General features: G+C 27.4%; 3 protein-coding genes across 3 annotated transcripts; 2 read left to right on the top strand and 1 right to left on the bottom strand.

The window, feature by feature from the left end:
* Positions 1-7218: 7218 nt before the first annotated feature.
* On the top strand, positions 7219-12918 carry LOC123298786. The gene is made up of 5 exons (XM_044880883.1): positions 7219-7297; positions 10961-11086; positions 11881-11994; positions 12611-12697; positions 12780-12918. Exons 1-5 carry the CDS (start codon positions 7219-7221, stop codon positions 12902-12904), a joined length of 531 nt encoding a protein of 176 aa, XP_044736818.1. The 3' UTR covers positions 12905-12918.
* A 2385-nt stretch (positions 12919-15303) lies between these two features.
* Positions 15304-20143, bottom strand: LOC123298785 (MTRF1L release factor glutamine methyltransferase). The gene is made up of 6 exons (XM_044880881.1): positions 20042-20143; positions 19890-19978; positions 19613-19826; positions 17187-17407; positions 15550-15752; positions 15304-15407 (listed from the first exon to the last, which is right to left on the bottom strand). Exons 1-6 carry the CDS (start codon positions 20042-20044, stop codon positions 15304-15306), a joined length of 834 nt encoding a protein of 277 aa, XP_044736816.1. The 5' UTR covers positions 20045-20143.
* A 1261-nt stretch (positions 20144-21404) lies between these two features.
* On the top strand, positions 21405-27157 carry LOC123298083 (NEDD8 ultimate buster 1-like). Its single transcript, XM_044879987.1, has 8 exons — positions 21405-21530; positions 21592-21851; positions 22958-23171; positions 23239-23396; positions 24573-24769; positions 24828-24989; positions 25453-25959; positions 26906-27157. Exons 1-8 carry the CDS (start codon positions 21405-21407, stop codon positions 27064-27066), a joined length of 1785 nt encoding a protein of 594 aa, XP_044735922.1. The 3' UTR covers positions 27067-27157.
* The last annotated feature ends 121 nt before the right edge of the window (positions 27158-27278 follow it).

Below are 27278 nucleotides of genomic sequence, written 5' to 3'. Positions count from 1 at the left end.
TATCTTTTTATAGAAACAAAATTCTGTGAAAAATTAAAATAATTTATTGTTTTCTATACCATTAATTTTATCAAAAAACTTGTTTCAAACTATATTTGATCAAAGTATTTCATTCTTTTCTATGTCTTATATATAGTACACTTGTTGAAATCTGATACCACTTCATACAATGAGTGCAAAAAAGCCTTAAAATAACACTGAACTGATTAAAAACTCGTTAAAAAATAAACAATATAAATCTGATGATTCGAGTTATTATTATAACGGATCGGGAGAATAGATCGCAAATTATGTGTCTGCTAGCTGGGGTGGAGCTTTGCTCTATCTGTCAGTTGAAACTTGTTAATAAGGGGCATTTCTGCAAATTTCCTAGGTCAGAATTATACTTGTCGGATACTTGATAAAATATTCCAATATCAATGACCTCCTAAATATCTGACTTTGTTCAACTGCATACCAAAAGTACTGATCGCCCACAGGACTAATCGGGTAGTAATTCTTGATAATGGCAGAAAAAAACAACATTTGTTTCTGATATCTGTATTTTTGAGGCAAACAGTAGTAGGCTAATCAAGTATAATCCATAAAAAAACCGTTGTGAAGAATTAATTTCCAGCAAGCTGGAAATTGTTTTAATACTTCATTTGGTCCTAAATGCGTGTAATCCCAGTTTTTCCAATCCCAGAGGTCTGCATAACTTTTGGGATTCAAATAACTGAAAAAGTGAAAAAATTTTGCTAAAAAATTGACTTACTTAAGTTATGCACATCTCCTGGGAGTAAGCAAACTTGGATTACACGCATTTAAAACTAATTGAAGGTAATAAAACGATTTCCAGCTTATTGGAAATTAATTGGAAAAATTTTAATTAATTTTGAAATTAATAGTAGTATCTTCTAGAATGTTTTTTCGTTTTTCGAGAATATTTCACAAGATCACTAGTTGAAGCTCCCTGCAAATTTTCCTTTCTTTTATAGTTTTGGAGAAAATGGACACACAATTTTATCCTAATTTGCGCCTACATGGGTAAACAGTGATGTTAAAGAAAAAATGTTTCAAGAATAAGTTGTTTGCTTTTATATAAGAAATAACTTTTATACTAAAACTTTTGTTCTATCTCTAACAGTTTACAAGATGGATCATTTTTACTTTGATTGAATGAGCAAAAACCATTTAAAAATTGGCATATCTCGGTCAATGTTGAAGCTAGAAAGTCGAAAAAATCCAGAATGTGCACAATTACTTCAGCTAAGGCTTTTATTTGAACTTTTTTATTGATGCATGGTTTTTTGTAATTTGTAAAAAACTACAAACCTCCTTAAAATTTCGAATTTATTTTGCTTCCGATAGTTATGTACCTACATCTCCTGTGATTGGAAAAAACTTGGATTACACGTATTTAGGACCAAATGAAGGTATTTAGAATGATTTCAATTTTTTTATTTTGATTAGCCTATAGAGAAAGACTTCGGACTTCGAACATATGATATCATATATATCAGGTAAATAAATAAATTAGAATTTGATGACATCGCGTTAACACTCATTAAAAACTTTTGTTGTTCATTAATATTTTATTCGTACTTTATAAACAACATTTTAAGCAATTTTAAAATGGTTTTAATTTTTCATTTTTTTTAGTGATAAAATTTCATTCTATGAAAATAAGATCATAAAAGCTTAAAATCAAAATCATAAAATTCAACCTAATTTTAATTTTCAGCTTCCTATCTTAAATATCTACATCTATAGAACCTGTATAATCAATCAAACGGATGCAAATTATAAAATTGGATCCGGTATGTCATACCCTAACTTTAATCATCATTTTGGTTACCGAAATAAAAAAAAGTTCTCGTTACTCGATTTTAGTACCGAAAATAAGACAACAAAGCTTCGGGTATCTGATAAACTTACACACCCGGCGTAACAATTTTTTACCTGGCAAGAACCTCACAAATCAATGAACTATTAGGTAAAACGTGGAAGAAATTTGGGTTCAAAGTCTTTATGGAAATGCGAGCGAGGATAATTTACAAAACATTTTAAGAAATTTTGTGGCACAACCCTTTTTTAGCCTTGCAGCCCACTTCGATTTCTTTCTTTTGAAAATGGTTCACAATGCTAAAATGATTGCCGATCCCTGATCTAATAAACCAAATATCGTATTCGAGATTCTGTAAATTCAAAAAATATCTTTCAAGTAATCCATAAAAAAAAAGTATGCTTAAAATGTTTAATTGAACCGCCGGGTATATTATATTTCAATATTTATTTTTTGTTTCTACAAAAACTCGAGATAAAATTTTAAAATATACATCGAATTATGAGTAAATATCTTATGGTCTTTTGAGAAATGACAGTAGCATTTTATGTAGGAGATTGCACATAATATACAATATGTGTAAAAAAACATTAGCCCATATATAGATATTAATACTACACCTACACAAGTACTACACCTTCCCCTAGTAAAAATATACTATTTTGAAAAAAAAAATAACAGTTTCTAAAAAGAGATTAATTATATATATATATATAAAAAAAGATTGGGTAACTAGGCCATTATTAGGACAGATTTTTGTTTTGCCTGAGTCTGAGACAAGATGTACCGTAGACATTGCGTAACGGTAGAGAGAATTTATCCGTCAAACTCATTTCAAATAAAAAAAATTTTTCAAACCTTTTAAAACATGCTCCTGAACGTAAAAGTAGAGATTGCCGGTGGGTAACCCGGTAAGATACTGTTAAAATTATTATTTTTTAAACAAATAAGTAATATTGACCGAATCGCTTCGGTTAATATTACTTTTATCATATATTTGGGATCAAGTGTAATTGGTGTAGTGTAATACTTACCCAATAGCTTATCGTTTTGGCCTAATTGCATTTTAAGTACTTGATTGTTAATTATTAAGAATACGCGGGAAAAACCTCTAAAAAATAACGATTCTATATATGCTTGAAAGGTAGGATTTTCACCAATCGATAGAAATAAAGTCAAATTAACAGAATAGTTTGAAAAATATCATTACCCACATAATCGCAAAAAAAGGTTTATCCGAGTTTTCGGGGGGTTGTGTTGTGAAAAATGAAATTTTTCTAACTTGTCGATTAATTTGACTTTATTTCGAGTTGATTGGTGAAACTATCATCTTTCTAGCATCCAGGCAGATAGACAGACATACAGACACAAGAGGTTTCTTTTTTCATCTTTGATGATGAAATCCTAAAAATAGAAGATAAAGATTTTTAAGACACGATCTGTAGTTTTATGAATATTTAATATTTCAATTGACTGGATCTGTAGCAGATTGCAAAGATGAGGTTTAGATACATACATATTATTCTCTGGGATAATTAAGTACTAATTGAATAAAAATATTATTTAACCCAATCAATCAATATTTATTCTGCCTAGATAAACAAACTTTAATTAATTACAAATATATCCGAATATATTCAAACTCCAAAAAATTATATTATTTAACTTAAAGAACGATAAATTCTCTATCAAAATAGGATTCGTAATGTTGGACCGAAGAAAACTTATTTCAAGATTTGTATGTGTTTTAAAATGTTTAAAGATGTACGAGCGCCAGAGCAATTTTGGATAAAAGGCTTGATTTTTTTTTTTTATATGAAGGAGGAATAAGTCTAAATCATTTCTGAAAATTTTTAGAGGGAGTTGCCAAATTATTTAAATAAATAAATGACTTCAAATGTAGGCATATTTTACATTACCTTTATGGGAAAACGGTAGACGACGATATGTTTTCATAGATTTCTCCAAAGCTAGTCGGTGTAAATAAAAAAAAATATTTAAATTAATGTTAAAACCTTAATAAATTATGGAAAACAAAAAAAAACCGTTGTGTCCGATTAATTATGATGTATGACACGGTAGTGGGGACACAAATTTAAAAAATATATTTTTTTTTTCAATTTGGGTGGTTAATTATGTTATAACTTGACAATATAAGACGAAAAGTAAGTATACAATTTTTCGATATCTAAGAATTTTGTTTAATTATTTAGCTTTCGATATTTCGAAAACCAAGGCATATATAAAAAATTGTATTCTCATTTTTCGTCTATATTCATGAAATTTATACCTAATAAAATTGAAAATAAGGTACAAATAATTTCAACCCTAAATCTAAAATTGCTTTAGTGCTCGTATTATCACAATTTTTTTAAAATCGTCTGATCATTGTATACTAAAATATTTCTATCTGGAGAGTGAAAAATTCCACGGGAATGGTTTAAAAACCAAATAAAAGTAGAAAAATAACTCTTTTTTATAAATTTAATTTAGCTTTTCTTTATTGTTGTAAAAATATACATTTATGTTACCGAATTGGATTTTACATGTCATTAGAACAAAAACACTAAATACTATCTACATTGATTTTTTCACAATGAAAATTATTTTTAATACCGGAGACAAAAGATTATTGTATTTTAGAATTTTTTATACCATGTATAAATGTAATATATATCATGGTATACTAAATTTAGTCCCAAGTTTGTAACGCTTAAAAATATTTATGCTACAAACAAAATTTTGGTATATGTGTTCATAAAATCACATATTTAGCCCATTTCCGGTTGTCCGTCTGAGACGTCTGAAACGAAAAGAGATATCAAGTTAAAATTTTTATAGCGTGCTCAGGACGTAAAAAGTTAGGTCGAGTTCTTAAATGAGCAACATAGGTCAATTGATTCTTGGGTCCATAGGACCCATCTTGTAAACCGTTTGAGATAAAACAAAATTTTAAATGTAAAAAATGTTTCTTATCGAAAAATAAACAACTTTTGTTTGAAATATTTTTTCGTAAACATCACTGTTTACGCGTGAGGGTGCAAATTAGGCACAAATTGTATAGTATGTATTATATGAGATTATTAGTTATGTATGTACGTGACATGTATGTATGTGTAATGTGACAGTGTAATCAACACTATCTACACATGGTATTTCAACAGTTAGCTCAGTCAGTTGCTTGTTTTCACTTGTTTTATATTAAATTTAACGTGATACTGTGTAGATACTTAAAGGTTTTATCTGAATCGCCTCCTTTGATAATCTGATATTTGTCACGTACAGTATGATGTGTCAATTACCTTTATAAATATTTCAATATAAAGACCTGGGTCGTATATTCTGAGGTCCCCATAAATCAGCAAAAAGTCGAAGACGTTTAGATTAGGGCATTATATTCTTGAGAACCTAGTCCGTTTTATGGGTTGCGTTGGCTTGAGAACCTCTTCCGTTTTTATTGTCGCTTTCCACAGTTACTAATAACTACGTCAGAAGTTTTAAAAATACTTAGCCAAAATCTGAACTCTAAACTCAGCCAACTACAAATTGACAATATATATGACCGATTCTTCATATTTTGCCTAGCAAGAGATGGCTAGATATTCATGACAAAAATTCGCCTTTTTTAATTCCTTTAGTTTGGTATCTGTTTGAAAACAGGTTGTAATTCTTACGGAAAATTGCACGCAGACTACGCTGGTAGCCATAAGAATTTTTCTCTCAACATCAATAAAACGTTTTAAAAATTAAAAGTTAATTCTTTAAGAGACTATCAAATTATTTATAATTACTTCAAAATTAGTTTAAAAATAAAAAAATTAGCTAAAATTCAAATGGTTACATTAGTTTTTTCGGGTCAATGTATTTCGATTTCATAATAAAGTCTTCAAAATTTCTAAAAATTATTATTTTTATAAATTCCAGACATTTAAGGTAGTACAAGCGCCAAGGCAAATTTAGACTTGTGGTTTAAATGATTTGCATCTTATTTTCAACTATGACGATAAATTTTTTTACAACTTCATGAATGTAGACGAATGCCTTGTCTTTCGAAATATCGAAAGCTAAATAATTAAATAAAATTTTCAATTTTCGATATTTTGAATAATTCCCCATCAAAATTGAACATATTTTTTTAAATTTGTGTCCCCACTGCTGTGCTCATACATCCTTAATTAGTCGAGCACAGCGGTTTTTTTTTCAATAATTTCTTAAGGTAGTACTTTCGGTAATAGACTTTGCATGCAGAATTTAATGAAACTTGGCAGAGTTGTCCATTATTATATCATAATTAACCAGTTAAATTTTTAGGGGCCTTCAGAGAACTGAAAATCTGAACGTGCAATTTTGTGAAATAAAATAAAATCTGTGATTTCCCATAAGGATCAATGTAAAAATATCTTTAAAATATCTTTTTTTCAGTTCTCTGAAGGCCCCTAAAAATTTAACAGGTTAATTATGATGTAATAATGGACAACTCTTCAAGATTCTTTAAATTCTGAATGCAAAGTGTATTACCGATAATACTACCTTAAGGTTTTAACTTTAATTTAAATAGTTTTTTTATAAATTTCCAGTTTTGTAAAAATTTCCAGTTTAGTGCTAGTTTAGGAGAAATCTATGAAAACATGTCATACATTTGCCGTTTTCCCATAAAACCAATGTTAAATATGCCTCATTTTGAAGTAATTTATTTATTTAAATAATCGGCCAACCTTCCCTAAAATTTTTAGAATTGATTTAGACTTAATCCAACTACATATAAAAAAAATCAAGCCTTTTATCCAAAATTACCCTGACGCTTATACATCCTTAATCAATAGTACCTAAATAATTGTATATTGTACATTATTTCATAAGATTTCATCGAAAAATAATTTACGATTAATTTTATATAAAATTCATTGACAAATTTTAATTAAATTAAATTCCTAATTAATTTTCAATTAAACTCTAAAATAGAAAAAAAAATGAGCTTTAAAAAAAATGATTTGTATCAAGCCAATTCGTTGCGTTCGTATTTATATTGTTTACGTCATACACTTGTTGAAAAGAAAGTATTAACCGGCCTACAACATGCGCGCTAAAGTTTATTTTTCCACAATAAACACAATCAATCTATCTTTATTTAAATAAGTACTTTTTTATATTGAAAATAATTGATGGAACAAAGATAGATGATAGTATTTATTCGAAATGAAAATTTCTAGTTTAACTGTAATGCATATAAAAGGCGGTATTCGTTCTCGAAAAATTTATAGTTTGAATTTTCCCAAACAATAGCAAACAACAAAAAGTATTATCGAATACAAATAGTTGTTGGGACATTTTAAAAAGAATTTATTCATTTTGTGTGATTTTTTTTTCGGTTTCAATTTTTTAATTTTCTCAAAATGGAATTGTGGAATAGTAGTTTTATTTTCAAATCAATTTTAGTTTTTGTATTGTTTAGCTCGATCTGTTACTGTAGTGGTAAGTTATTTTTAAATTTATTAAAAATTTTAAAAAAAATTTCTTCCGTAAAGTCAAAAAATTATTTCTTGGTGGTACTATAATTTAAACAAAACAAGAAAAATCGTTGAATCTTTTAATCGTGTCAAAATTTCCAAGATATCTATAATATAAAAATGAATCGCTGAATGTGTTGCTAAGCGCAAATCTCAAGAGCAGCTGAATCGATTTTGCTAATTTAAAAAAAAATAATATTCCTTAAAACACGAGGATGGTTCTTATGGAGAGAAAAATTTAAAAAGTTGCCTGAAAAAGTGTAAAGACAACACTTTTCTATATTCCCATACAGAAGATTCGTAATAATAATAAATAGCCAATTTGCACTCGAATACCATACCATAAAATTTAAGTGTTAGTAGAGGGGTACCGGGATAGCTAACCAGGTGTCCCGAATAGCAGAATAAGTATTAAAAAATATATAAATAAGTAATCGACTGTTAGGCGGTACGTAGTTCGTCAGGTCAGCGGGTTTAATATAAAAGTTCCAAAAATACTCTAAATTTTTAGGCTACGGATAACAGGCCTTAAATATTCAACAAGTTAGGTTTTCGGTTCAAGCATTAACTCAAAAACACATTAATTTTAAGAACGATTTAATAATTCGGACATATTTTCGGATATTAAAAATTATTTTTATTTTTGAAGCTCTGAGAAAAATAGTGCTAATCAAATGTTCAACAAACACAGTTAAGACTTATATTAGTCTAGTCAACAAGTTCAAATTAGTGAAATAACGAAATTCTGCTCGTAAAAATACATGTGATAGATCGTTGGATTCGGAACGAGGTCTAGAAAAAATGTGCTAAAAGCATTTTTCAGCACATAAAAAATTGAAAAAGTTATCAACAATTAAAGATGGAAAAAAACGTAATTCGTTTTTCGGTAATATTTCCTAAAATATTAATATTTAAGTAATACTTAAAGAGAAGGAAATCTACAATAAAAAACTCTAGCTCCTAGAAGTCTAACTCCATTATTTATAATTTTAATTTAACGCTAAAAATAGAGCTTTTAGACGAGTATCTCACACTAAATAATTTTTTGGATGTATTAATTATTAATTTAAAAATAGGAAAAAATTATGGTGTATCTGAACACTCTAACGAATTTATTAGCATTGGAAATTTATCTTAAAGTTAATTCTTCAACAAGTTATAATACAATTGTTTTTTACAAAAGTTTTCTCGATTTTTCGTCTTTATTATTCATTAAAAAAATGTTTAAATAATTATGGCGTAAAAGTTTTTAGCTTCGTGCAGTCCTTCATATATATTAACTTAACAAAGTCACGTCAAAAGACTTTAAATAATTATTGTTCAAAATAATTTTTTTAAATGCATGATTTCTCATTTTTTAAGGCTTTTTTGTTGATTTAAATAAATAGAACAAGATATTAAAACTCTTTTGATGTGATCTTGTTAAGTATATACAACGAAGCCAAAATATTTTACGCCAATTATTTAATCATTTTTTTTAGTTCACAATGAAAACAATAAATTCCAAAAAATTTTCTGAATAAACAATTCTCTTGTTGAAAAATTAATTTTAAGGTAAATTTCCCAACGATAATAAATCTTAATATAAAAATGATGCAAAAAGACCTATTTTCAGCGTTAAATTAAGATTATAAATAATGGAGTTAGACTTTCCACAGTGGGAATTTTTTATAGGAAATTTCTTCTTTTTTAAGATTCTTTTTTTTATTATTTTAGGAAATTTCTTAAATATTATTATTTTAAGAAATATTGATAATTGTTTCAATTTTTTATGTGCTGAAAAATCCTTCTAGCAAATTTTTCTCGACATCATTCCGAATCCATCAAGCTATCACACGTATTTTTACGGCCATGTTTTTCTATATTTCATCAATCTGAACTTGTTGCTTAGATTATTAGTAAGCTTTCAAAACGTGTAGAATGTAAATATGTGTTGATGCAGTAAACAGTCAATTGAAATATAACAAGTATTGTATTATTATTGCAAGTAATATTATCTGCGTTTCCACCATAAAATAGATACAAAATTTTGCGCCCGTAGGTAGTTTTAAAAATTAGCACTCCTCGCAATAAAAATTTACCAATAAAAACCTTTTTTAGTTCTTATGTTTCAAGTTCTTTATTTCTTAGAACCTATTAAAATTGCTGAACACTTCTCGGAATATTTTCGGCAGATACTGTGAACTTCCTTTTTATGTCCTTTTTTTTATTTGAGTAATGAAAGTTCCAAGACTTGCTGATCAATTTTATTAAAATTTTTCTTTTCTGCAGAAATTATATGAATCAGACTGTCATAAATTTGAATAACTGTACAAATATCAATGTCAACGGACTGTGATTTTTGCATACTTGCATACACAGTTTGATGTTTGTTTAAAAACTTCCATGGGCGCCGCCTTTGTAACCCCGCGTCTGTACTTGCGTCGGCACTTTCCTACTTTGCGTTATGGATAATCCACCTTTTGGATATAATAATATAGCGTACACTTTTAGGAATTATTTGTAAAAAAACAAAAGTTGATGTAAGCTTCGAAAATTTTAGTCGTAACTGATAATCTCGATTCTATATTCTCTAATTTGATGTTTAAATTTCTGGGTAAAATTAATTTTAAATGAAAAAAATCATCATAAATTATTTAATTTGAAAAGTATGAAAGGTGATTTTTTTCGGTAAAATTCTATCAATCTTTAAATTTCGTATTATATGCTTATATACATATTTTATTTCATTTATAAAAATTATATACATATTGACCATCACTTCCACCTTTAAGACATTAAAATAAATTCGATATACGCATTATAGAAGTGAAAAAATTGTATAGAGTATAGTTATAGTAATAATTTTATAATAAATTAAATTTTCCCTTTTCCTTCATGACTTTTTGGAAAATTAAATGAAAAAACCTTTTTTATGTGTTAAATATCTCTACATTATAACACGTTCTCTTAACCTATTTCGCTTTTCTATTATTCTATTATCTGATTTACCATTTAAGGTAAAATGTACCTACAATTCTGAAAAATAATTTCATTTAAGTTATATACGATTTTGAAAAATAAATTCATTATGTTTTTTTTCTAAAAACTATCATGAGTAACAAAATATTATTTCGAAATGGTGTTTCAACGTTCCCAACATTTAAGTTTATGTTTACAATTCTTTGTAATTTTCGTTTCTATTTAATAGAATATTCTACTATGTTTGAAAAAGTACTTCAAAATGTTGATTTTCCTAATAAAAAGCCACAAAAAAATATATTTTGCCAAAATAAACACGCTTTCTTGCCATAAAATTAAATTAAATATTAAACCTATTTTATTCTTGCAAAGTCGCTGTCAGCCATTTTGGTGACGTAATATTGGTAAAAACAACAGTCGTGTATGTAATTATTATATGTATAAATAATTTTAATGATAACATTACTATGAAAGCTATCAACAAACTAGTAATTAATGCATATTATATTTGCCTGTATGATTATTAGGTCACGTGATATACAGATTAAAAATTACGACTTGTAATTTTAATATAATAAAACAATAATACTGAGCCTTTGATAATACAATTTAAGTTCATCGATATTACCTACCATTCTAATTATAATTAACTATTTTTTTTTTAAAGGAGCCACAATTGGAGCAAAAGTCAAGAGAGGTGGTAATAATTGGGGTATTTATCCACATCCAAGAGTAGGAAGGTCTGGTATATACTCCAGAATTCAATCACCACATGAATTATATGATTCCTCAGGTAAAATTTATCTAAACTTTAATAGATATTAAAAGTGCGTTTTTTGTAAACTCGGATCTTAACAGCCTGAATAAGATACGTTTTTTATATCAAATCATGTTGATGATGAGAGCCTAAATGGCCGAACGGTCTAAGGCGTGTGTATTAGACTGTTTGTCCAATTAGGCTTAGGTTGCGGGTTCGAATCCAGGCAGTGGATAAGAACGAAGTAACCGACTATACCCACATCAAAATGTAATTGTAAATATGTTTGTAATTAAATAAATAAAGATTAACAAATCATGATGTGGGTGGCCATTATTATTATTATTATTATTATTATTATATTATATCAAATGATGTAAAAAACCAAAAATTACGATAATAAATGTAGTTTAAATAAATTAGAACTAGATTTTCTCCTCTAATTTGATTTTGAATAATTTTAACTAATAGATTAGTTAAAATTAGAATTTTGTAAATATTTCATGGTAGCATTAATAAGGATTAAATAAATATCTTTAAATGAAATATCACAATCTTCTAATACTTAAATGATCATCATATTTTGTTAGTCTATATGTAATATTTAATTAATATAATAATTTTATCAATTATAATATGCTTAGGTATAAATTCACCATATTATAACATTATGTATTAATTTATAATTGGATTAAATAAATACTTACTACCTATTATTAATTTATAATAAAAAACTTATTATAATTAGAGGATGATTATAGATGACGTATTTTATAGTTAATAATAATAATATGATAATATTTAATAAAATTTATCATTATTTGTAACAGATTATTTCCATGAAATGAAACGACAACAGAGTTTAATGGCATTTCCACGTGTTGGTCGTGATAGTCAATCTCATACGGAACAAAATGCTATGAATGCACCTGAACAACTCAATGGTAAACATTTTTTTTAACATTTTCTAGTTTAATTTTAATAATAATTCCAAATTTAATTTAATTTTTTTTTTTTTTTTTTTTAATTTGAAAATAATGATGCATTAAATGTATTAAAAACAAGAGCGGAGACCTTTCAAAAACGAAATTAAATAATTGGCGTTATGAGTATATAAAGAGACAAAATTTAATTTTGTTGTTTTTTTTATTCTGTCAAAAATGCTGTCAGCCATTTTGGTGACGTAATATTGGTAAAAACAATAAATACATTACATATGTAAGACATTGTATATGTGTAAATAAAGACGATGTAATAAGCCTACAATTACTATGAAAACCATCAACAAATTAATAATTATTGCATATTATTTTTGCCTATATGACATCACATCATTGCGGCTCGTGTCTTAGGTCACGTGATATACAGAATATTTAAGTATTGTTTAAGTATTACTATTGAATAGTTTATACAACTTAGAGTCCTGGGTTCAATTTACAACATGTATAATTTTTTTACTTTTTTGTTTGCATAGTCATTCCGATAAATTAATTTTAATCATAAAATCAAATATTCTCATATTATGATCCATTCAAAAATTTTTTATTTAATTTTATTTAGGTTTATGGTGGGGGCCACGATTAGGACGTTTTCAAAAACGTGGTCCTGAATTAACCGACACACCATGGGGTTTTGTTTCAGCACAAGGTATATAACATACTTTATATCCATTAATATTCAACCATGTCTTTTATAATTATTTAATATTTATTGATATTTATTTGAACAGATGGCCAAAAATGGCCCCGAGGAACTGACTTCACACCAAGACTTGGACGTGATTCTGAAGAACTTTTAGATGATGATGATTTAGATGAAACAAATAGAACTGTAGACAAACCATTAAAAAAATAATTTATTTTTTTATTTCCGAGTTTTTTTTACGAATAAATTTCGTTTTCTATTTTTCACTTAATTTTTATATGATAATATAAAAAAATATATATTTGTGATATTTTTAAATATAAAAAAAAAATAACAGAGGCTGGAACATATGAATAATTATTATATTATTATCTTCTTTATTATTTAAAATTCTAACTTAACTTTTTAAATAAATAAATTGACTGTTATTTAATAATCACTCTGCTAACCTTTCTAAATTATTTATTGTCTTTATTTTGTATTTGTAGATAAAAAAAATATGTTATTAACAAAATTTTATTGCAAATTTAAAAATACCTTCCATGAATGAGACAATTTATTAAGTTGCAATAAAATAATTAATTATTATGTTACAAAAATAATTATATATTGTAATAATGGCATCAAAAAAATATTATAAAAAATTGAAAAAAAATTAAATAAAAAGTTATATTAAAAAAAAATAAATGTAATTGTAAAAACTAATCATTTTGTATATTTATTTATTCTTTATTCACTCCTATATAAATAATTTAAAGTTATTTATTCTATTCCGTATACAAATTAATTAATTAGTTAATAATTTATGTTAAACGGATGGGCATGGAGCCTCAATAAAATGACGGAATTAATGGCAATTTTAAAAGAAATTTAATATAAGGTGATTATCCATTATTGTACTCCTTAACTTTAAAGAACCAACGCATCCGTCTGATTTACTTAATTTTTTAAGGATGTACGAGCATCAAGGCTAGACAATAAAAAAATAATAAGAGTAAGATAAATATCTAAAGAAGTTGTTAGAGAAGGATAGAGAAGTTCACATCAAACACAAAAGTAATAAGAGTAAGATAAATATCTTAAACAAGTTGTTAGAAGAGGATAGAGAAGTAGATTAACTAAGGTCTCCTCAAGAAAACATATATATAAGGGCGTGAAACTTCCTTGCCGTGATATTGAAAACAATTGAAATTGATATCTAAACAAAAGACAGCCTGATGGGAGGTACAAAGTACGCAACGGTCGAGGACTAGATCTCACCCAGATAGGCGCCTTTTTTCCAGCTACCCTCTCCACTCGAGTTTCACGTCCTTCCATATTATATATATATATATATATATATATATATATATATATATATATATATATATGTTCTTGGTCCACTTTCTCACGAGCGCCATTGTAACCATTCACTGAAACTTAATTTCCCTTATTTTTTGCCACTTTTTCAATTTTTCTCCATATAAAATAGTTATCCTTTACTTCTACAATCCATAAAAAAAGTTTATTATTAACTACACCCGAATCAATTTATCAAACATATATCAATTTTTTCTTACGCAATTCATGGTTATACGAAACACACGGTATGTAAAGGTATTCATAGAGGAAACAACAAAAATGCTTCCTTATCTGCATACCTAACTTTAATTGATGTAAGAATAGTTCCAGATATAATCGTATAATCAATACAGATATTTTTTCTTACAAGAGACACGTTTACACGTGGGATATTTGCAGGAGTATCGTTATTTTTTGAAGAATTTTTAAAACAGAAAAAATATATGTATTTTATGGAAAAACTCGAGTGGCGCTTGTTATAATTTTCTTTATAGGAAATTATTTGTCATACTTTTAATTAATTAATATTCGTTTTCCAAATAAATCTTAAGAAAATTCACCATGTTACATAATAAAACGATGATTCTATCACATTACACACACATAGGTACATAACTAATATTCCCATAATAACATACTATACAATTTACGCCTAATTTGCGCCCTCACGAGTAAACAGTGTTATTTACGAAAAAATGTTTTAAACAAAAGTTGGTTATTTTTTTATAAGGAATATTTTTTACATTTAAACTTTTGTTCTATCTGTAACGGTTTACAAGACCCAATTGACCACCTATGTTGCTCATTTACGAACTCGACCTCACTTTTAACGTCCTAAGCACGCTATAAAAATTTCAGCTTGGTATCTTTTTTCGTTTTTGAGTAATCGTGATGACAGACGGACAGACAGACGACAGACAGACAACCGGAAATGGACTAATTAGGTGATTTTATGAACACCTATACTAAAATTTTTTGCTTAGCATCAATATTTTTAAGCGTTACAAACTTGGGACTAAACTTAGTATACCTTGGATTTTACATATATGCATGATATAAAAACAGAAACTTTCCAATCATTCAATGTCCAAACTTATAACAAAATGATTTTAACTATTTTTGCTATTTTTCTTTAATTACATTTCACATTTGAAGTTATAAAACATGCACTCACTTTATTATGCCTCTGAAAAGTAAAATTAAAATCCGACATTAAAAACACGGCGTAATTGTATCTAGATGGGTTTGCCTTTTGCCTGGGATATTCTTTACGTATTAAATGAATTACTCATTGAATATTTTTCTTTTTTCATTTGGGCTATGATAGGGCTCGGGCCATCATTGATCACACTACCTTGGTAGTTGGTAGTACCTAATAATTCACTTAGAAAGAAAAATTAATAATTCACTTTCAAATATTGCAATAACCAATAAAGAAAAATACAATTTTCCTTCACACAATTATAAAATTTTTATTTATTTTTTTATTATTTTCACAAATCTATTTTTTGAACAAAAATCTTTATATATTTGACTAAGTTCTAATCCGAGTAAAGTATTTTTCTTTAAAAAATCTTCAATTAACTGAGGATGTCTCGGATCAATTTCTAAAAATAACAAGCCATTTGTAACCAATTTATTCGATGACATTGTGATTATTAACTTAATTGTTTCAAATCCATTCAAGCCTCCATCAAGTGCTCTTATATCCTCATACCTATACGATAAAAGAAAAACATAAAAACAGATTATTAAAAAAAAACAAAATGTTATTTTTTATTATTTATTTTGGGTAAATTAAAATATAGTACAGAATATACAAAATTTAAAATAACGTGGTGTAAACGATCTCAGACACGTTATAGATTCTAATTCGTTTACAGGATAAATATAATAACTTAGAAAACAAGCAAAGTTATATTAACAGTTATAATACAATTTTTCGACAGTAGTCAAAACACCCACATTAGCGATATAAGGTACAGTAGAGTAGAGTCTCGATAATCGGGACTCAATAAAAACCAGAGGTATTCCGATTATTGGATTTGTTCCGATTGCTGGGATTATATGGTAAAATTCATTATAAATAAAATAATGCATTTCAAAAACAGCATTGGAATGTATGTATTCAAGCGAGACTGTACACACACCATTCACAATATTAACACGTGTTATTTTGAAGCTAATGTGTTTTTAGAATCATAACAATGAATCGTATTAGATGTATATGGTTAGGTTAGGTGACGTAAGAGTGGCTGTTCTAGTGTGGGGCACACTTAGGCCATATGGTTCGTTATGATACCGAAAAAGGGAGCGCCCATCTCCGGTCGCTGCTCCATGAACCATTTGGAGCTGTTTAACAGCAGAAGTGTCGGCGTCAACGGACTTCAGATCGGAAGGGTCGTCAATGAAATAATTCTGGTAATCCTAAAATCAATTTTTTCGAAGTGTTCGTAAAATTTTTCGCCTACCTGCCGTACTATAAATGTAAAGTGGATATGTAAATGATGTATGATGTTCAATTGTTTTTAAAACGACTTCAATTCAATTTTATGACAGTTATTAAGATAAAAAAGATAATAATCTATTAAAATTTCCCAAAAATTTACTATTTCCATTTTATTATTTTATTTTCACAAAAAATGAAAAAAACAAAACTTGATATCAAAAGAACATTAAGGTTGTAGGTGGAAATTGATGTGCGTTCACAAATAATTCAGTTTAATACTATATCCAATTAAATTCTTAAATTTAAGAAACAGAAAGAAGATATTATCCATAGTATCACAATTGATTGATTTCCCCTTTATCCTCAACATAATGGACCCAAGGGAAAGAATTTTAGATTCATTTTATGTCGAATCTATTCATATTTCGAAAAAATATTTTAAACAAAAAAGATTTGTTATATTATAAGGAATAACTTTCAACTCTAGAGTGGTCTTCTACCTCTTATCACTTATAAACTTGAGTTAACTTTTATATAGCTTCATTTATTTCTCAAAACTGTGTTAAGACAGCTTTAAGAGCTGCCTGAAGGCAGCTTTGAGAAAGTACTCTATTATTATGAATTAAAAATTACAAAACTTAGCTTAGCTTCGTAAGTTTGTCAAACGTAAAAAACGTATATATAAAACAATATTCAACTTACAGTAATATTTCTGGTTGTAATTGCGAAATTTCTGTTTGTGGAATATACGGTGGATTGCTGACGATTATATCAAATGTTTGATTAATATTTTCTAACAAATTGCTTTCATTTATTTCACATAGTAATACTTCTAAACGCTTATTGTCAATATAATTTAATTGTGCGTTTAGTTTTGTTAAATCACAAGCTTCATTGCTTCTATCAACAGCTATCACAGAAATCTGAATATAAATTGAAAATTATTTATTTATTAAGATAAGAGAATTTATTCAAAAAAGCATACAAGCCTTTGATGGCTTTTAAAAATAAACTCCTATACGATTCAAAATGGAGGAAATAAGTGCATATTTAGTAGAAATATATTGAGAAAATAACTATTTATATAACTAGTTGCAAAATGAAAGTGTTTTTTGCGTTAAATGTAAAGCTTGATCCAACACATCGTGTGTAAAAATTTCATTTTTAAATATATCTCATTCTATTGATAAATGGTAAGTAATCTGGTGGTCTAATTTGGAACTACTGAAAAAGAGGACCACTTCCGGTTTTAATTAGCACTAATTTTATCGCTATTTGGTGGGACTTATCTGATTTGAATATTTTAATTGGCCTTTAAAAATGTTAAGTACAAATATGGTCATTTGGTAGTTTAAATTGGAACTACTGAAATCGAGCCAACTCGAGCAGTTGCCGGGTTGCAACTCCCAGTTATCAATAGTGACAAAATTAACAATATTTTGTGACTAAAATCAGTATCAAAAGTATGACATTTCGTTACTGAATTAGGAAAGATTTTTTTGACATTATTTGTATTATTTGATATTTTTTTATTAGCTGCTAAAGTATGTCTCATTTTTATAATTTTGTTGTTTTTGTTTATGTATACAGTATAATAGTCTTTAAGGTTTTAGGCCAAGGGGGAAAATCGGTTTTTTTAAAATCGCATCCAAATAATATTTTAAATAATTTATATAGCTGCCCATATTGAAGGAAAAAGGGACAAAATAAATATTTTTATTAACTGAAACTCCAACTCAGAAAAACTTTTAATATGTACAATGATTCTTTTTAATAATGTTAACCATAATTCCTGGTATTCGTTTATGCAAAACAGAGCTTGCGCCAGAAATAGCAAATTTACTAGCTACCAATTATTAAAAAACATAATGATCAATTCTATATAAACTCAAGCATTAAGGAAGTTAGCATTTAAGGAAGTTTGTTACCCAAATCACTTAGTTAATTCCGCAATTATTTTTGAATTGTTTTTTATAACTAAATGATACAAAAAAATTTATAATAAATTAATTGATCTAATTTCATACGCATTAACAATAATTAAAAATCGTAAAAACATTTTTTAAAACTGAGTTGACTAAAAATAAACTGTCAAACCTAAAACTTTCCTATTTATTTATATATATTTTTTAATATTTGTTGACATTTAATTATGATCCCATTTATAAACGCGTTGTATACAATCTAAGGCATTTTTACGATTCAAATTTGCGCGCATAATGCATTTAAATGTTTCCGATAAACAACGGAAATAGATGCCAGCTGATAATATTAAAAAATTAATTAAACAGAAAGTTTACAGTAAATTGTTTTAAATTTTGTCTAATGAACGTTCGAGGCTTGGTTGTATATATATAAATTGTTTTTTTGGAAGCTCAAGTTTAACGATTTTTTATGAACTCTCGATTTTCGGAGTTATTGAATAAGGACACTCATAAGATCCCATAAATTTTTACATAATTTTAACTAATTATATCTGGTGAACCATGCGTTAAAAATCAAATTTTTTCTATGGATGCATTTACATATAATCTTTCGAATAAATATAAAAAAAATTTGGAGTCAAGTTTAAGTAATTTGGGTAACAAACTACCTTAAAAAAATATTTTTTAACGCGAGATAATCTTTCTGTATTATTTTTCTAAAAATTTTTTTATATATATAACCCTTAATACTTTATCTAGATAAATAAATTTGGTTTTGATCGTAACCATCCCATTTATTATGCCATTCACCTGTTGGAGTTTCAACACGTTTCAGTAGAGTGTAGTAAATTATACCCACTACGCACTACATAAATGTACATACAGTTGCCTATACTGCAAAAAATAATGTAACATTTTATATTTATTTAATAAAATGCTATAATGAAACACATAACATAAAACAAATAATGTCATTTATCTTAATAAAAAGAAATTTACATATTGAGATAGATTTCTTATGTATTATAACACCCTCCTTCTCCCTTTGCTCTAAACACCGCACCCATTCCTCTTTGTACCCTTCTCCCCAAACACTCATATTGATTGAATCTTGTTACTAGGTAACGCCAGGTACCAAACAGGTGTTTGCATCTTAACAAAAAAATTCAAAGGATCGAATAAAAAACTTCCAAAGTAAGTTACCTTATTATTTGCTTTTAATAATGCTAAACTAATAGCTCCAGATCCACAACAAATATCTGCAATTTTTAAATCTGTTTTAGACATTGGTTCAATGGATTTAAGTACTAATTCAACTAATTCCTCAGTTTCTGGTCGTGGTATAAAAACTGGTGGTTTAATTTTCAAGTTTAAATCTCTAAATGGCCATTCACCAATTATATACTGAATTGGCATTCTATAAAAGTAAGCGCAATTTTGTTTAAAGAAAATGAATTTTGAAAAAATAAAGAAGTGTTACCTTTTTAAGCGTAACTCACAAAGTTTATCTATTTCCGTAATGGTATCATTATTCAAAACAATTTCAAGCTGATTGTAAGTTAAATAAGGCTAAAAATAATTTAATTTTAATAATCAAACATTAATTTTATGTTTTATAAAAAAAAATTTTACCATATTCGATTTTAAACAATGTGCAATTATATTTTCGATTGACTCTTTAGCTTCGTCTAATTTAATTAAATTAAATTTTTTCAACCATTTATTATACACGGATTTAACGGTTTTTTCTTTATTTTCAATATTAATTTGAATTGTATTAGAAAAATTGCGCGAGTAGTTTATAAATTTTATGGAAGAACACGATATTAATTGTAAATTTCTTAGAGTATATCTTAATTTAAACATTTTTAATTAATTATTTTAAAGAAATTTTATGAGAATTATATCACAAAAAATTTTATTGCATTTTTCTAAATAATAATTAAAAAAATATCAGAAAAAATTTATTATCTAAAGATTCGGAGTAGATTTTTAAACAACCGCTATTATATTCGTCATTAATGATGTAATTAAAATGGCCGATTAATTTAATTTATAATGTTTACTAATTTATCACTTTCTAGTTTAATATTTTATATAATTATTTATTTATACAAGCATTTTAAACAATTTTAATGCTATTTTTAACAAATTTTTGTTAAAAAATTTAAGGAAAATAAGAATGTCAATGTATTTTGACAGCTGAATTTTAAATGTAATACCAACAGTTTAAAATTTACACTACACAGATGATGTGTCTACGGAAGCCTGAATGTCTCAATAGCTTTTTTTAAAAGTGTCTACCCACAAATATAAAACCAACTAGTTCACTTTCAACAAGTGCACTTGTAACTTGTGGGACATTATGGAAACAAATCTTTTTGAAAATGTCAGTCGGTAATTCGGTAATGGCTATTCTTTAATTAGCCACTACCGAAACTGTCTTGAATTAATCTTCTGAGGAAAAAGGCTAATTAAAGCATTATATCTTTTTAAATAATATTAATAAAAATTTTTAACTAACTACGTAAGACAAATTATAAATATTATCATTAAATTTAATTATTATCATTAAATCCGGACGTACAATTATTAATAATTCCAGACAGTTTCGGTAGTGGCTAATTAAAGAATAGTCATTACCGGCTGACATTTTCAAACAGGTTTGTTTCCATAATGTTCCACAAGTCACAAGTGCACTTGTTGAAGTGAACTAGTTGATTTTATATTTGTGGGTAGACACTTATAAAAAAAGCTATTGAGACATTCAGGCTTCCGTATGTGTCAAGTACAGCCAACATAAAAAATAAGAAATCTTGATAGTCATGTCATTTCTTTGTTTTTGTTATGATTTTCAAATAAAGAATGCAAAATTGCTAAGAAATTTTTACCAAGTTTATCATAATTCACGGAATTGAAGATTAAATATTGATTTAATGTTGAAAAAATGCAAAAACAGATATTGAAGTAATTTTACTGTGAATTATAATTAAAAATGGATCTAAAAATTGAAAATATTTTAATTCGTGTTCGTGCACAATTAAATGAAGATCAAGTTAAATTGTGGCTTCCACCTTATTATGGTACAAATAATTCGAGTTCTTCCGAAGCTGAAATACAAGTAATTCTAAAATTTAATTTTCGAATAATTATGATTTTCACAACGTAATTTTCAATTAAAGATTTTAGCTCAGAATTATGCAAAATTATTAAATATTGATATGGAACATTGTTTGGTTGCCATAAAAGAATTACAAAATCATGCCTTGGAGAAAATGAAAGAACGAGATAGCTTTAAAGCGACCGGAGTTGCAACTTTAAAAGTAAGAGTACCCGGTCAAGCTGGTGGTACTATTTTATCAACGATTAAAATTTCATTAAATGCGTTGGGTAGTGATTTAAAAGAAGCTGTTGCTCAACAAATTTCGAGCGTCCCATCCAGGTAACATAGTAGCCAAGAAAATATGATTATTTTTACGTTATATCGCCACAATCGCCAATTTATTGCACAATAAATGACGTCTCAATTTATAAAGAGTTCCATATTGTACTATCTGGAAATCCCACATAATCTATGAATAATATTGCGCAATTTATTAGTAATATTGCGCAAAGTCACTTCGTGACACTGTAGTAAAACAACTAACAAAGATAGCTACAAAGATGCCAATAAGAAACAAATTAATTTTAGAATATATTGAGGTTCCGTTTTTAGGATTGCCCCATAAGAGGTTATTTAGATTTTTTTAAATAGGGAATATTCATGTATTTTTTTAAATATTTTTAATTCATTGTTTACACCGTTATAACATAGTAAAAATATAAATACTGTTTAAAAATGCTTTAATTAAGTGTAAAAAAAATATAAAATACATTATAATTTTGAGATATTTAAACGCAGTTTTTTGGCGCTCTCTGTTGATGGCGTATAAGTACATGATCTGTCAATTTTTGACAGTTCAATGTAAATTACACTTTAAAAAAATGAATTTACAACACATTAATTACTAAAATAATGGTTTAGTTGAAATGTCCAGTCATTAAAGTTACGGAAGAAAAATATTTGAATTAAATTTAAATTTCATGAATATTCCCTATTAGGTATTGGATTAAGAAGCCGATGAAACGATTTGAAAGAGACTTGAACGTCTCTTTTAAGATTCGTTGTCTTGATGAAGAATCCATAATTTTTGTGAATTTTAGGATTATTATCTTTTAAGGTAGTATAAGCACTGAGGAAATTTTAGATTTAGGTTTGAAATTATTTATACCTTATTTTCAACTTTAATGATTAATTTTGTTATAACTTCATGAATGTAGACGAAAAATAAGAATACAATTTTTTGATATCTGCCTTGGTTTTTGAAATATCGAAAGCTAAATAATTAAACAAAATTTTCAATTTTCGATATTATGAAAATTACTCCAGATATCGAAACATTTTCAGAATTGATTTATATTTAGTCCAATTTCATATAAAAAAATTCAAATTTTTTATTTAAAATTGCTTTGATGCTCGTACATTCGTAACTGTTTACGTTTTATTAGATTAAAATTAATCTGCAACGGAAGAGTATTGAAAGATGAGACTTCCCTAGAAAGCCAAAGTGTTAAAAATGGTACGCAATTAATGGCTGTAGTATTATATGAAAATATACAAAATTTTCAAAATGAAGAAAAGGATCAAAAAACTTTGGAAACAACTCGTAAAGATTTAAGTGTTTTACTTCAAACTAATCAAGATCATAATCAATATCTTCAGGTTTGTGTACAAGTCAGCTAAAATATAATTTCTTTATGTTAAAGTAAAACGAAATTTTTATTAAAAGGTAGAAGATCAATCTGGAAACACCTTAAATTTACCACTCGCCGAAAAAAAAGCATTAGTTACTGCAATGACATTGCATGAAAAAGGACGTGCTGCATTAAAAAAAGAAGATTATTCGTTGGCATTGATAATGTTTCTTGAAGCTGATAATGAATTTAAGTGTGTAAATTTGGTATAGAATCACGCCAGTATGTTTTTGAAAGAATTTTCACATTACGTTTTTGGAATGGTTTATTTTTTTGTATCTTAACTTTTTCGCGATTCTTCATCAGAATTCTTCTTTAAATTTGTTTGAGAATTAAGATCAGAGATTATAAATCTACTTGTGTCTCACAGTTTAGAGTGTGAGACACTAATACAAAATTTCAAGTAATTTGTTACAGGCATGGCGCCCCTTCATGGGTGAAACTACGTAATTGTTGAAAGGAAAATAATGACCACAGCGCTGGTAACTTGAGCGTAATCATAGAATAATTAAAAGAACTCTTTGACTCTTCACTTTCGAACGGTCATTCACGAAATTTACTGTTAAGCCATATCGCCGGAAAGGTATGGCTTTGGAACCGGTTTGGCGACTATTCGGAATGACTTGAAATTTTGTATAACTGTCTCCATGTCTAATATGTTTTATAGAATAATTTAAAAAACTGCATTTATTGTTATAACCCAGGGGTGGCGAGTGATTGTAGAAAACCTTGATAACTTACCACGGAATTTTTGGGATTATCGAAAAATCAGAAATTATTTTTAGAATTTTAGTCTTGATCAAGGAAAATGATAAATATTTTCTAAACCTCTAAAATTAGACTCTGAAGGTCTGTCATTAGACTCGGAAAAATCTTAATATGTTGAAAGTTAAACATTCATCAATTTTAATCTCAAAATCATGGTTTTTGGGTTCGAATTAGATGGTTGTACCTGCGGAGTTACCCCACTCTGGGTCTAGATTGGCCATTTATAAAGCTGATTAAGCATGTACCTAAAACCCGTTGTATTTATTAAATTTTTAAGTCAAATTTCTGATTTTCCACCCTCTAGAATAAAAATTTGCATGGCACCCTTTCCCGTGAATATAACATGTAATTTCTTTGCTTTTTTTAAATTTAAATTAAGAAAATCTTAATAGAAAACAAATCTGGGGAATGGGGTGTTGAGGTGAGATAATTCAAAACGAATTATTTTAACTAATCGAAGGACCAGAACCTTCAGAAGACAGAAGATATGATTTATTCCATAATCTGAACATTAGAAATAAAAAAGGTTCTGGCGTGATTCAGTTCTTGTAAAATTTGTTTAATCTAAAACCGTTTACTTCATGATGCTTTTATTCCGTAGCCGATGTAATTCAAAAATTTTAGCATCCGTTGATAATTATGCCTTGTTAAATCTTGACATTGCATGGTGTTATTTATGTTTACGAAGTGTTGGTCAGATCCCAGATGCTGAAAATCGATTAAAAAAATGTGAAGAAAATTTTCATCTTAGCTATGGAGCAAATTTAGAACGGTTAATCGCTTTAAAAGGAACATCAGGTTTGTTTTTGATCACTGCGTTTTTTACTCAAATATTTAATTTCTTTTTGTTGTTTAGGTAATGAAGCGGCACTTTTTATGAGACTTCATTTATTGCAAGGTATTGTAATGTTTCATCAAAATCGTCGTGAAGAGGCGCAACATTTACTAGAACGGGCTGAAAAAGAATTACAAAGTCTTAAAGTGGATGATGTCAGTCTTAGTGCTTTGGTTGAACTTGGTAATCATTGTTTTAGCCATTTTATATTATAGCAATAATAACAATTCAGTTCTTTTAACTTTTCCTTAATGCGGCAATAACCTTAATCTGCAAAAATTCAATAAAATCGTTAAACCAATATCCATTCAACTGAGAAGAAAACAGAAGCTTCATCGTTTTATGTGTCTGCTGAAGATAATGCTCACCTTGTTTTACTCCATTTCATCGAATTTGTGACCACTATGGCTTTGTACTTAGAATGGCTTAGTAAATAAGAACCTTCGCCATTCTAAGTACAAAGCTGTAATGTTTGCGCATACACAACAACGAACAACAATTTTAAAGTGTATTATATAAATATATTTTTCTCACTAAACTAAAAATGAAACCCTGGACCTTTGTTTGTAATTAAATAGTTTTAAGCTTTAATTGTCTCCAACAATGTTTTTATTAAAATGTTTATGATATTAAAACTTTCACTCAGGTTACTCACCGGCTGAGGGACGATTAGGTTTACGTGCAACGCATGGTAATGTGAATGCCGCTGCTGATTATATTACACGTAATCGAGAAGAGCGAGCTGAAAGTCGTAAAAAAGCAATTGAAAATGAAGTATTAACACGAGCACGTAAAAAATTAGGAAAATGTGCAGATGGTAAACAGTGGATTGAACCATCATTGTTGAATATGCTTCTTGAAATGGGATTTCCAAAGGAAGCAGCACGTCAAGCGTTAGCACAATCAAATAATATTCTATCACAAAGTGTACAATTAATTCAAGAAAATCCAGAATTATTGGAAGCAGCAATGGCCTCTACCAGTAATAAAGTAGGTATTACACAATCATTAATTGATCAAATTGTTGCTGTCGGATTTGATCCACGTATGGCAAAAATTGCATTAAAAAAGCATAATGGTGTTATTGAAAAAGCTATCGAAGAACTTGTATTGACTGGTGGTGTTATTGAAGGAGAATATTCATCCGATGCAGGTAAGTGAAACTATTACAATAATATTGAATATAGGGAAAATATTGATTCGTTATTTTCAAGTGTTAATACACGGTTGCTGTATGACTGGAAGCTTTTTTCGAATATGTGGAAAGTGATAAAGGGAAGGAGGGGGGATTAACATTTGTTAATTATAAAAGAAATTATATGATAATTTAGATATTGACTAAAATACGCACTATCCACATTAAAAAGGTATTCTACTATGTTTGAAAAAGTACTTTAAAATGTTGATTTTCCTAATAAAAAGTCCCAAAAATAGATATATTTCGGCAAAAAACACACTTTCTTGCCATAAAATTTAAATTAAAATTTTAAAACTTTTTTGTTCTGGCATTATATGTATAAATAAAATTGATGGTAACATAACCTAAAATTACTATATGATGTCACATCATGGCGGCTCGTGTTTTAGGTCACGTGATATACATATTAAAAATTACGACTTTTAATTTTAATATAATAAAACATTATATGTGCTTTTGTGACTCAAAAACAGAATATTTAAGTATATTTCTACATAAATTTTAATTTTTATCAAATTTTCATAATTTATTTTTCACTACCGAAAGTACCCTATTCTACCGATTTTTGTTCAAAAAGAAGTTCGCTAAAACACCTTACAAAACACAAGAGTTATACTTTAGGTACAATAAATTGATCTTGTCTCTGCTGACAATGTTAGAAAAACGTTAGTAATATTATAATGTATGTCTAAAGTCGCAGAGGAAACATTTTTTATCATTCCTTCTAATACATTTGGGTAATCCATTTATGTAAACATGCTAATCTTCACATTCAAATTTAAATTAAAAACAGAATTAAAGTCATTTTATGAATATATTTTCTTCTTTCTATTCAAAAACTTCTAAATTAAAAACGCTTGTATTGAAATTATATAATTTTATATTTAATTATTTTATTTAGATGACGATGATTCAAATGATCCTCTAGCAGAGACACGTCGCCGTGAAGCATTTAATCGCATTGTTGAAGATTTATCAATGGTGGATGATGATCACTTAGATTTAACTTTAATACAAGAAGAAATATTTCTAAATCAATACAAAACGTTATTGGAACAATAATAATTTGTTTATTCTTTTAGAAAGTTTTCTTGTTAATAATGATATAAGGCCATACACTATTAAAAATTTATCTTTTATGGCCTGTTTGGAATTAACAATTTTTTTTAAATTATGTGTGTAAATTTATTTTTGGCAAGGTTCACAAATATTTTTATGTTTCATATTATTTTTCTATTGAGATACACAAAATAAGATTTTTATTCAATAGTAAT

The sequence above is a fragment of the Chrysoperla carnea genome, chromosome 4 (genome assembly GCF_905475395.1).
Source record: "Chrysoperla carnea chromosome 4, inChrCarn1.1, whole genome shotgun sequence".
NCBI lineage: Eukaryota > Metazoa > Arthropoda > Insecta > Neuroptera > Chrysopidae > Chrysoperla > Chrysoperla carnea.
This window is presented reverse-complemented; position numbering and strand designations above follow the sequence as displayed.